Here is a 10474-nt window from a genome sequence, read left to right as displayed (position 1 = left end):
ATACTGGAATGTTAAATATATGAAAGCGAGAGAAGATATATGAGGAGAGAGTCTGAATGTATAAAGTGAAAGATCAATTTATTACATATTTTGAGGAAGAATTTGGGGAGTAAGCGTATACAAATAGTTATGTGATTTTTAAAGCTAACTAAATTATTTCATAGAATTTGATTATAGAGGATAAATGTGTGTATGGTATAGATGGGTAAAATACAAAGTTATCTATAAGTATGTATATTTGTGTGTCTGGGTGTGTGTTGGTATATATATAGTTTTTTTTTTCCATAGAATTTTTATATATGTTTATTAGTAGACAGTCCATCATGAACCACACTGTAGCAGTAATGCTTCTAAATGTTTTTTGCCAATTGGCAATAAATCCCAGAAGAAAAAGAAGCTAAAATCTTTGCTTCTTCTGAGCCTAGAATTTGGACATTTTTTACTTATTATTAAGGTTTAAAAATGACCACTCTGGTTGTTTTATATTTTCACCTAAATGGTTTAATGCTCTAATATTACACATTTATCCCATATGCATCAATATATTTATCTTTTTTATAACAAACAGGACGATATGTCATCCCTAAATGCTGACTAAAACATCAAACAAAGTCACATTTCATATTTTTTTTCACAAAACTTGTGAGATTAATCTACTCTGTTTGATTATTTCTAAAAAATGTCCCTTGCTTGAATTGTTTTTATTTGAAATGATTTATTAAGAACTTAAAGTGCTGGCTCGTGACACATATTTGCAAATGTCTGTAATGAAAAAACAAGCCGACTCTAAAATCTTATGACAATTCAGGACAGTTATTAAAGAAGTTTTAATTAAAAACAAAACAAAAATCTTGGGAATTCATTATCTTATCTTTTAAGCCCTGATAGATAACTCAATATTTAGACCTTCATAGCATAATTTCAAACTTTTATTTCAGCTTTGAATAATTTTGGTTAATTGTGAAATGTCCTTTGATAAAAGTAATGTTCAATAATAACATATTTACAGATGATATATACATTTGCTTTAGTTAAACATCCCACAATCCTTTGGTGCATCACTGTTACCATTCATTGTCCAAACAAATAGATTATGGTTAAAAAAAAAATCTATAGAACTGAACTGAACAAAACCCAATCTTTTAATCACTTTTAATAAGTGTTCAATTTTTTAAATAACACATTTTATTTCAACTTAAAAAAACAAACAGACAAGCAAAAATCCCCATGCTAATGACATTGATTACCAATAAAAGATAAAATGGAAAATGGCCTGACAGCAATATCAAGGCCCCCCATAGTGTTGCAGTGACAGGTTATGTGACAAGCAACTCCACTCTACCCTGGGGAGACAATTTCACAGCTACATCTTAAATAACCTTCTCCATGGACTAAAAGAGGAACATCAGCATGGTCACCACTTCAGTTTTCTTGATAAGGAACCTGCAATGAAAAACATTTGAATTCATTATATCAAACAAGTAACATAAATTACAGAAATTAAAGGAATAAAGCTGATCGATCAAAAGTATAAAATACCCTGAAAGCTGGCCATCCTCCTGCGGTTTCTTGGCAAAGTTACATCTAATCTGGCGAGTGACGCAGGTGTTCTCAGCACCTCCTCCAGCCGACATTGTTCATCATTTTCCTGCACGGAGCAGAGGGGTTTATTCAGAACCTATTAGGGTGCTAGAATATTTCTCTTTTCTCTTCCAATATTATAAGCAGTTAAAGTGGTTCTGGATCCATTTACTTCTACACACACATGTTACCATTTTATCACTTTGTTTTCCATTAAATGGAAAGAAATCAATAAATACAGTGTACTCAAACAATGTTCATCAATTTATTTCTTGTATATTTGAAGAGTTATGGAGCTAAATAATCATTAAGTGCTGAAATTTAACTTATGAAGTTTAATGGACAATTTGAGCCTTATAAAATGTGAAATTATGTCTTTAAATAAAGTTAAGTAAATGAATAAATAAAAATATATATATTTAATATATAAAAAAAGTAGGCATCCAAAATATGAATTGGTGAAGTGATCAGCTCTCCTGCAAACCGTACAAGCTGAAGACAACCTTTTAGGCATTTTAACCACTTAAAGAGGACCAAGAACAAACAAAATTTCTGTCTTAAAAGAAATCTGAAAAAAATATTTTAAAAAAGCCTTAATCTTTTATTTATGAGTGTCCTTACATGAACCTGTAAACTATGGCTCATTTTGGTATTCCACTATTATTTATACAGTAGAAGCCGATGATTATTTACACAGGAAATCAAGTGGGAGGAGTGCATCAACCATAATCATCCCATGTGAAACATGCACTGAGAACATCAGGGAATGTAAAAAATAACTAAACATTTAAAAAAATTACTTCACAGCTTACTTCACAGCTTACTTATACAGAAGTAAATGAGATGCCTCAACCTAAATCTAAGAAATGTTTGACCTTCATCAATGTTGACATGTCATAAGTACAGCTGATTTGCTAAAATTACTGCGTGGGTCAGTTTCAGCTTTGTATTAAATTACCACATTCAGTCCTTTATAATCTGTCTCTGTTAGTTTCTGTTGTTTGTGTTGAACTCCAATTAGTGTTGAACAGGGAGGACCATTCCAGAATTTCCCCAATGTGGGACTATTCTATTCTATTCTATTCTATTCTATTCTATTCTATTCTATTCTATTCTATTCTATTCTATTCTATTCTATCCAATCAATGTGGTTCTGGCTTAGGGCCTGCCTGCTTTAATTCTCTGTCTTTTATTATTGGGATTCAAGCCATTTTTGAAGTTATTCTAACAGGGAGAGTTTTCTAGTTCCCTTTCTAGAAAAAGTTTCACATAGAAAGATCCTTAGACGCACTCCCTCCTGTTTCTCTTTACCATGTACATACAGTAGTTAACTGCTCCAATATAGATAATTGTCCAATACAAACAACACAATGGTTGGAAATGCATGGAAATTGCATTTACACACAAGCTATGGTGGTTGTGAGATTTCAGTTGTTTTAGGCCAATAGAAAACCATCTTGGAGCAGGACTTAGTTTCAATTAAATGGGATTACCAAGGTATTTACTGCAGCTAAGATATGATTACTGTTTAACATAATCTCTTACCTGTGAGGCTGGGGTTTGCTGGTGTTTCCTCCTGCCCACTGGTGTTCCAGGGCCTGGGCTTTCAGCTCCATTCCTCTGCCTCTCGCGCTCCCTCTGCAGGAGCACGGCCTGCCTTGTGGACCTGTACTCCAAGGAGAAGTTACTGATAGTTCTGCAGAAGTCTTCTGCTCTGGTGTCTCTCACCATGGATTTGGAGTACCCCAGGAAGAGAAGGAAGGAGTGGAACCTTGAACAGTTAAAAAAGAGGCAGAAAAAGTATAGGCTATGCATTTTAGAGAAAGTGTTGTGAATTTGGTTTTGTGTTAACCATCTGCAGCGTGCCTGTTGATAACCCGGCGGTGGACGGCTCTCAGGACCTTCAGCCTCTCTTCACACTCCTTCAGGATCTTGGGCAGCCTGTAACGGAGCGAACCCTCTGGAACAAACAACTCCATGTCATCTTTCCCTTTACGCTTGTCACCTTTTCCTCCTTTCTTCTTTTCCTCAGACTTCTCCAAAACCTTCAGCTGCTCCCATGATGCCTTGCACATGGCCTCCAGCTGCGCAAAGTTGGACTGGACTAGAGAGTAGTCGCACTGCAGAGAAGACGGAAAAGTTTTAGCATGAATTTTGGGAAAGTACAAACCTTTGTTACTTTCCAAAGTTCTCACCTTTCCAGCTTTGGTGACAGCGGTGATGTCAGAGTGGAGGTCAGAGGATTGTGGGTAGAGCTGCTGCAGGAGCACGCAGACATGGTGCAGCAGAGGCTGGCGAGTGTGAGTGTCCCTCACCTGAGACAGCTTCCCCAGGTAACTCAGCTCAAAGCCTCGAGCCTTGGGGTTTTCAGATCTCTTGTCAAGCATTAATAAAATCAAACACTATGTTGAAAATGAAACCTAAAACTATCAATTGCTCTTCCTCACCTTACAGCCATTGAGAAAGTTACCGATGGCTAAAACGGTCGCTAGGATACACCTGAAGGTCTGGCTGGCCGCCAGCTGTTCCATTGCCAGCTTTAGGTGAAACAAGGGCTCAGCAATTTCCTGTTAAGAGAGCACAGAGGGCATTATGTGAATTCTTCAGCATGTTGTGCCTTTCAGTAGTTTTTCAACACTGTGAACTTTTTCATTTTTCACATATATAAATAATCATCTGTTGGTGAAAATTGTCTATCAATGAGAAGTGGAAGGAAAGGTTGTTTTTAAAAGTTGACCAGGCATCTTTTTTAGATCCCCTGAGTCAGAATTAGCTGGCTTCAGCAGTTCTGCTCTCAACAAAAAAGAAAATAAAACATATGGTGGCAAACAGGTTAAAGAATATGCTACAGTCAAAGATCATGGTCCACATTGAAGGTGACACAGTATCTGTGGTGAAACAGTAACCCCGCATATCACAGAGAAAACATCCTCACACTGTGAAACATGGCGGTGGCAGCATCATGCTGTGGTTTTTCCGATAGAATGGAGTAGGAAACCAGCCTGAAGATGAAAGGAAATGCAAGAATACTAAAGGAGAATACTTAAATGGCCTAATAAGGTAAAAGATGAGGACATAGGGACAACAGTCCTAAATATACACCCTACAGAGACAGATTTCCCTTTAATTACAGTGTTTTGGGATATAAACAGCTAAACTGGAGACTTTTTCCTTTATTATCTCTAAAATAGCTCAGTCTCTGTCAAACTGGATGGTAAACATGTATTTTTAGCTGTTGCCTCCGATTCTAAGATTTTTAGGTTTTGAGTTGGCCATTCAATCACATGGATATGTTCTGATTGAAATGTTCTAATGTAGCTCAGGGTGAACGACTTGAGTCAGACTCAGGTCTTTTTCAACATCTAACCGTTAGTCCAATCTAGTTTTATATCTTGTTCTGGATTCTTTCTTCCCAGCAAATTTACGTTTCCGTGCTGAAGAATGATCCTGCTCCTAGCATGTTTACCATGACAATGGTATGCTAACGATGATGAGTATTGTACATATTGTACACATGTTGTAGTGGACTAAAAAGTTTAATTTGGTCTAACCAGGGCAAGTTTTCATGTGTTCAATACTCGGCTCTCTGCCAAATTTGATCATCTTCTGCCTTTCGTTCCACTTTGGGTTTCTACTTGCCACTCTTACATCAAGGCTGCATCTGTTCAGTTGTGATCTTCATAAATTAGATTACTACCCAAGGAAACTACTTCTACTGGATTTTGTGTTAAGTCATCAGATTAAATGAGACTGAAGACATTTTTGTGACCTTTTTTGTGAAAGAAAGCTAAAAAGCATGGATCCATCTTTTCCTTTACTCCCTTTATACATTTTGTCGGTCTGCATCTAAGATAAGATTGGATCTGATGGCTTTACAGGGAGTACTTTTGCAGGGTGCTTTAAGTAACCCTGGTCATCCAGTTATTTAGCCACTGGCATTGTAGCCATCATTGTTTTCATCTACCTTCTCCAAGGAGTCGTAGTCCAGAGCGAAGGTCCAGAGCTCAAGTCTTGTAGAGAGGTGAGGGATTTCTCCTAGAGTGAGGAGACACAGTTCAGCCTGGGCCAGAGGAGAGTGAGGGTTCTGGGCCTTGGCTTCATTAATCAGACGAAGCTCTTCCTCAGTCGGGACCAGAGCTTGAAGTCGCTGGTTTGGAGAAAATGTTAAAATAGATTAAGCTCGAATGAATCCAGGTGAATATTCATCGTCACATAAAGGTTAATGAATGGAGGGGGTGGCTGACATGTTTTCTATACCTGGATGTCCTCTCTGTCCAGCACGCTGCTGTCCATACTGTAGATGGCAGGGGGGAGAAGGCGAGGTGGAGGCAGGCTGCTCAGGGCAATGGTTATGATGTTACTGCGCTTCATGCCCAGCACAGAGACGGATGACTGCTTCTGTGATAAAACACCACAATTATATTTCTGTTACCTTTTAACATACAGGATTAAATATTTAGATCTTTGAATTGTTTTGGAAAACGCACAAATTCTTAAATGGTTTTGGTTCTTATTAAAAGAAAAAAATGTTGTAATTCATTTCGTGAGCAAAGACGCAAAAAAAATCTGTAATGATAAATCTTTAAAGCATAATTAACAGGTTTTTGTCTCACCATACAGTAGCAGCCATTCAAAGTGGCCCTTCCTAGTCAAATGCCAGCCAAATGGCAGCCAACTTCCAGCCACTGGAGTGACTCCCTCCTTCTCCATGCATATTTCTTTAGTCTGACCAGGAAATAATGCTTCTTTTGATGTCCAAAAATCATGACAGAAAGAATATTTAAGTAAAAAGATTGATGTTTAAAAAGGACAGCTAAGGACCAACCAAGGGCCCATCAAGGAAAGTGGGGAAATTTAGAATGGCTGCTACTGTATACTGAAATACTTCACTTACCCTGCAAACATTGAGCCAAGAAAAAATAGATTAATTAAACAGAAAAAAAAAGCTATTAATGTTTTTCCTGTATATTTCTAATTTTGAGCTGATTTTGAATTGACTTCTAAAACACCAAAATTTCGACCACCATCTATTATTAGATGTTTTGGGTTTTTTAACTATGGAAGACTTCAACTCAATTTTTTAGAGCCAGCATTAATTTAGACAACTTATTCAGGAACTTGCAGTACAATTTTTCCCAATTTCCAGGAAAGATACTTTGTTTTTTAAGTTACTATTACTCTAACCAGAGATTAATTCAGGCGTTGGAAGGAAGTTCCGGTGTCAACACATTATCCATCAGGCATACCACAGGGGAAAATATTCAATTCAATGCAATTCAATTAATTTTATTTACATATAACCAGAGTAAAATCAGCTTATACTTTGAAAAGTTTGTAACTAGAAGTCAGTTACAAAGAAATACAGTTAAATTCAAATTATTATTTAATCCCTCTCTATGCTGGCTTCCTGCTATTCACATGATTTAACTACAAAATGTATTTATTGTTTTTAAAACTCATAAAAGTAGACCTGCTTCTGTATTTTATGAAGTTCTGTTTAGAACTGCTGCTTTTCATTATAAGGTCTGTGCATAAAATCTCAAGGTTGCAAAGCTTTCTCTGTGGCAGATCCAAGTCTCTGGAATATCATACTAACATGTGTCTGGACAACCAATGGAACATTTAAAATCTTTACAGAAATGACCTTTTATGGCTAACAACAGATTTTGAGTTAATAGCTGTCTGGATGTTTATATAATAAGGTACTCTGTGTAGCTTGAAATCTGCTATAGAAATAAGCTTGATCTTGATGTACCTTCATGATGTTGCTTTAAGTTGAAAATCACTATAAATTATTCTTTAAAATCTTGAAAACATCTCTCAGGGTTGAAATAATTCATGTAATTTGTTTGTCTTAGCATATTCCATCCATCCATCAACTTTCCATCAGGCTTATCCCAAGCGGGGTCGCGAGGGGTGCTGGTGCCTATCTCCAGCTGTCAACGGGTGAGAGGCGGGGTACACCCTGGACAGGTTTCTAGTCCATCTCAGGGCAACACTGAGACAAACAGGACAAACAACCATTCACACACACACTCACACCTAGGGAGAATTTAGAGAAGCCAATTAACCTAACAGTCATGTTTTTGGACTGTGGGAGGAAGCTGGAGAACCCGGAGAGAACCAATACATGCACAGGGAGAACATGTAAACTCCAGGCAGAAAGACCCTGGGGTGGGAATTCGACCCGGAACCTTCTTGCTGCAAGGCAGCAGTGCTACCCACTGTGCCACTGAGCAGCCCTGTATTAGCGAATGAAGTTATGAAAATAATGTACCTTTTAAAAACATTTAAAAATATTCAAAGTTTAAAAAAAAGTAATTGAACCTGCAGAAAAGTGAGTTGAGCAGGTTATATTGCAGCTGACCCCTCCCACCTTGGACAAAAACTGTTTCAGACTCTCCCCTCCTGCAGGAGGCTGTGCTCCAACAGGACCAACACATCCCCAAACAAAACCAGCTTCTTTCCCTCTGATGCTAGCCTTATAAACAAGTGTTTATGAAATACAAGCACATATGTGTATAACTGAATCTAATTTTATACTGCAGCTGCTGTTTAATGGTGCTTGCATTTCTTAAAATTTGTATTCCCTTATTCATTATTTATGTCATATTTGTTTATGTTTACTTGTTAATGTGTAGGACATCATCACCAAAACATGTACATCTACGTGTAAAACGGTACATGAAAATAAAGCATTTTCTGATGAAAAATACCAAAGACAGAGCATTAATCTTAAACCATGTAGCTGCCATCTCTCTTTCTAAAAGGTAGAAGACAACCTGGCTTCCTGTGGTACAGTTTGTTCTATGGTTACCAGAACAAAACTACCCTAGGCTAAAGTCTTCATTTAGACCTTTACAAGGTATTGACAGATTATATATCATTACATTAAGTAGAATTAAGGCCATTTACCCCACAAATCCCGTCCCTTAGTTCTCTTTATAGTCTTGTTTCTTTTTTTGTTTTTTTGTTTTGAGGGAATGTCCAGCTACTTTGCTGTGATTGGATAAGACTCTGATGGTTTAAGCAGCTAAACACACCACTTCTGCTAACTTGCAATGTTTTCTATATTAGATATTCTAGTGGGTTAGTCCCACCCATGCAACACCACATACCCTATGTTTGCAGTCTTTCCAAACAGCAGCGGAGCACAATGTGAGCTCTCATTTCTGTCTGCTCCTCTATGTTCAGCTCTTTGCCTGCCCTGTGCTTGGCTCGCCGTTTGTGCCCCCCCTCCCCAGACTGCTCTCAGTTAAACTTCGTTGAGTTTCATAGTTGAGCCAACTCAGCAGCCAACTTGTTGAGTACAAATGCTTTGAGGCAAAACTAACTTTTTTCTTGTTCTGGCCATCTTGAAAACAAGAACAAATGTCTTTTAAAGAATGTATTAAGCCTTACTAAGTCTCCAATTTTGGCACAGCACTCTTATTCTGTCTTCTTTACATTAACACGGTTTGCCAACTCATCCATTCATAAAGGAAATACCTTTTTAGAAAAGGAAAGAAGCATATAAACACTTGACCTTGACCTGACTATGTTGTTTGGTTTCATTCTCACCTGCCGCGCAGAGGCCACGGTAAAACTGCTGCTGGTGGCCTTAGATTCAAACAAGTACTCCAGGCGGTTTGTGTCCAAATGCACCGGCTCCAGTCCGGCCCATATAGTTTGCTTCCCGAAGCGCGTCATCCTGGGAAGTGGGGCCAGGTTCTGGAGTTCCCTCCAGTGTAGCTTCAAGGTATGACTTTTAATCACAGCACCAGTTGATGAGGAAGGTAAAGGAGATGCAGGAGGTGGAGGAGGAGGTGGTGGAAGTGGCGGTGGAGGAGGCGCCACGGACAGGTTCTGACTTGGCGGTGATGGAAGAAGCCCCTCTTCCTCTCCACCGTCGTCCTCTTCCCAGAGATCTGAGAAATCCAAGGTATTGAGGCAAAGGCGTGCGGCCGGTTTGATGATCGAGTCCCAGGATTGGTCAAAATCCCAGGTCAGGTCCTTAATTTGATCTGATTCCTTCATTGGTATTTTAAAAGTAATATATGAGCAAAAAAAAACTAAAACAATTCTTTATCTGACTCTAAAAGGCATACCTCCTCTGAATTCTGAAAAAAGAGGCTTCTTAAGTTCTATCAGACCTTTTGTCTTTCATTTCTTACACTCTACATACTCGCAGAGCTTCTTGCTTTCCTTACTTTCTCTTCTTACTGCTCAATCAGCCACCACCTCACAGGCACTAAATCTCCATCTGAACATCTGTGGATGCTCTGTCTCACTTGTCCACCACAGGAGCGCATAGCTCCCACGCCCAAAGTCCTGCTTCCTGAACCACCTCTGGTCTTTTCTCACTCCTCCGTAACCTGTAATTCCCTTGGGTGTCGTGTTTGTCCCCGCAGATTGGAAGCAGCGTGTGGCGTCTGATCGAAACCTCCGTTGCTGTCCTGCTTTTCTTTCTGTGGCATAAGGCTGCAACCTCAGTGAAAAGGAGAGAATTCCTGTAAGCCCTCATGGGCTGTGTTTAACTCCTGATTCCTACTCTGATGAGAAAATTCACGGAATGCCTTTTCTACGGCTCTAAACACCCAAATGCCTCTGCAGCTGCCCTCTGACTTTCATCTCTCTGTGTCCTTCCAGAAGTTACAGCAAATGAGACTTTCGGTTGGAGATGGAGAGAGAGAGGGATGCTCTGGTCCATCAATTATGGTTTGTTTGAGCTGCGCCCTCTTCCTTAATTTCCTTATCAAGGCTGAATCTCTGTTTGTGTTGCTGTCATGGTGTGTATACAAGCATCTTTATCTCCTCTTTTAGATCTTTTACTTCCGGCCTCTTCGGTTGACACACACAGACTCTGTTTCCTCAGTCGGTTTTATGAAGACATAGTGTTCTAACATACCTTCTT

General features: G+C 38.7%; 2 protein-coding genes across 2 annotated transcripts; both read right to left on the bottom strand.

The window, feature by feature from the left end:
- Positions 1-827: 827 nt before the first annotated feature.
- On the bottom strand, positions 828-4159 carry si:ch211-63p21.2 (FH1/FH2 domain-containing protein 1). The gene is made up of 6 exons (XM_038291811.1): positions 4029-4159; positions 3777-3938; positions 3448-3701; positions 3127-3352; positions 1540-1648; positions 828-1443 (listed from the first exon to the last, which is right to left on the bottom strand). Exons 1-6 carry the CDS (start codon positions 4110-4112, stop codon positions 1415-1417), a joined length of 864 nt encoding a protein of 287 aa, XP_038147739.1. The 5' UTR covers positions 4113-4159; the 3' UTR covers positions 828-1414.
- Positions 4160-5506: 1347 nt separating this feature from the next.
- LOC119787883 (FH1/FH2 domain-containing protein 1-like) lies at positions 5507-10206 on the bottom strand. Its single transcript, XM_038291936.1, has 3 exons — positions 9142-10206; positions 5839-5979; positions 5507-5728 (listed from the first exon to the last, which is right to left on the bottom strand). The coding sequence occupies exons 1-3, from the start codon at positions 9595-9597 to the stop codon at positions 5507-5509; spliced, it is 819 nt and encodes a 272-aa protein (XP_038147864.1). The 5' UTR covers positions 9598-10206.
- Between the last annotated feature and the right edge of the window lie 268 nt (positions 10207-10474).

This window comes from Cyprinodon tularosa, unplaced genomic scaffold (genome assembly GCF_016077235.1).
Source record: "Cyprinodon tularosa strain WSP-4 unplaced genomic scaffold, ASM1607723v1 ctg1083, whole genome shotgun sequence".
NCBI lineage: Eukaryota > Metazoa > Chordata > Actinopteri > Cyprinodontiformes > Cyprinodontidae > Cyprinodon > Cyprinodon tularosa.
Note: the sequence above shows the minus strand (reverse complement) of the source record. Positions and strands in the feature narration are given on the sequence as shown.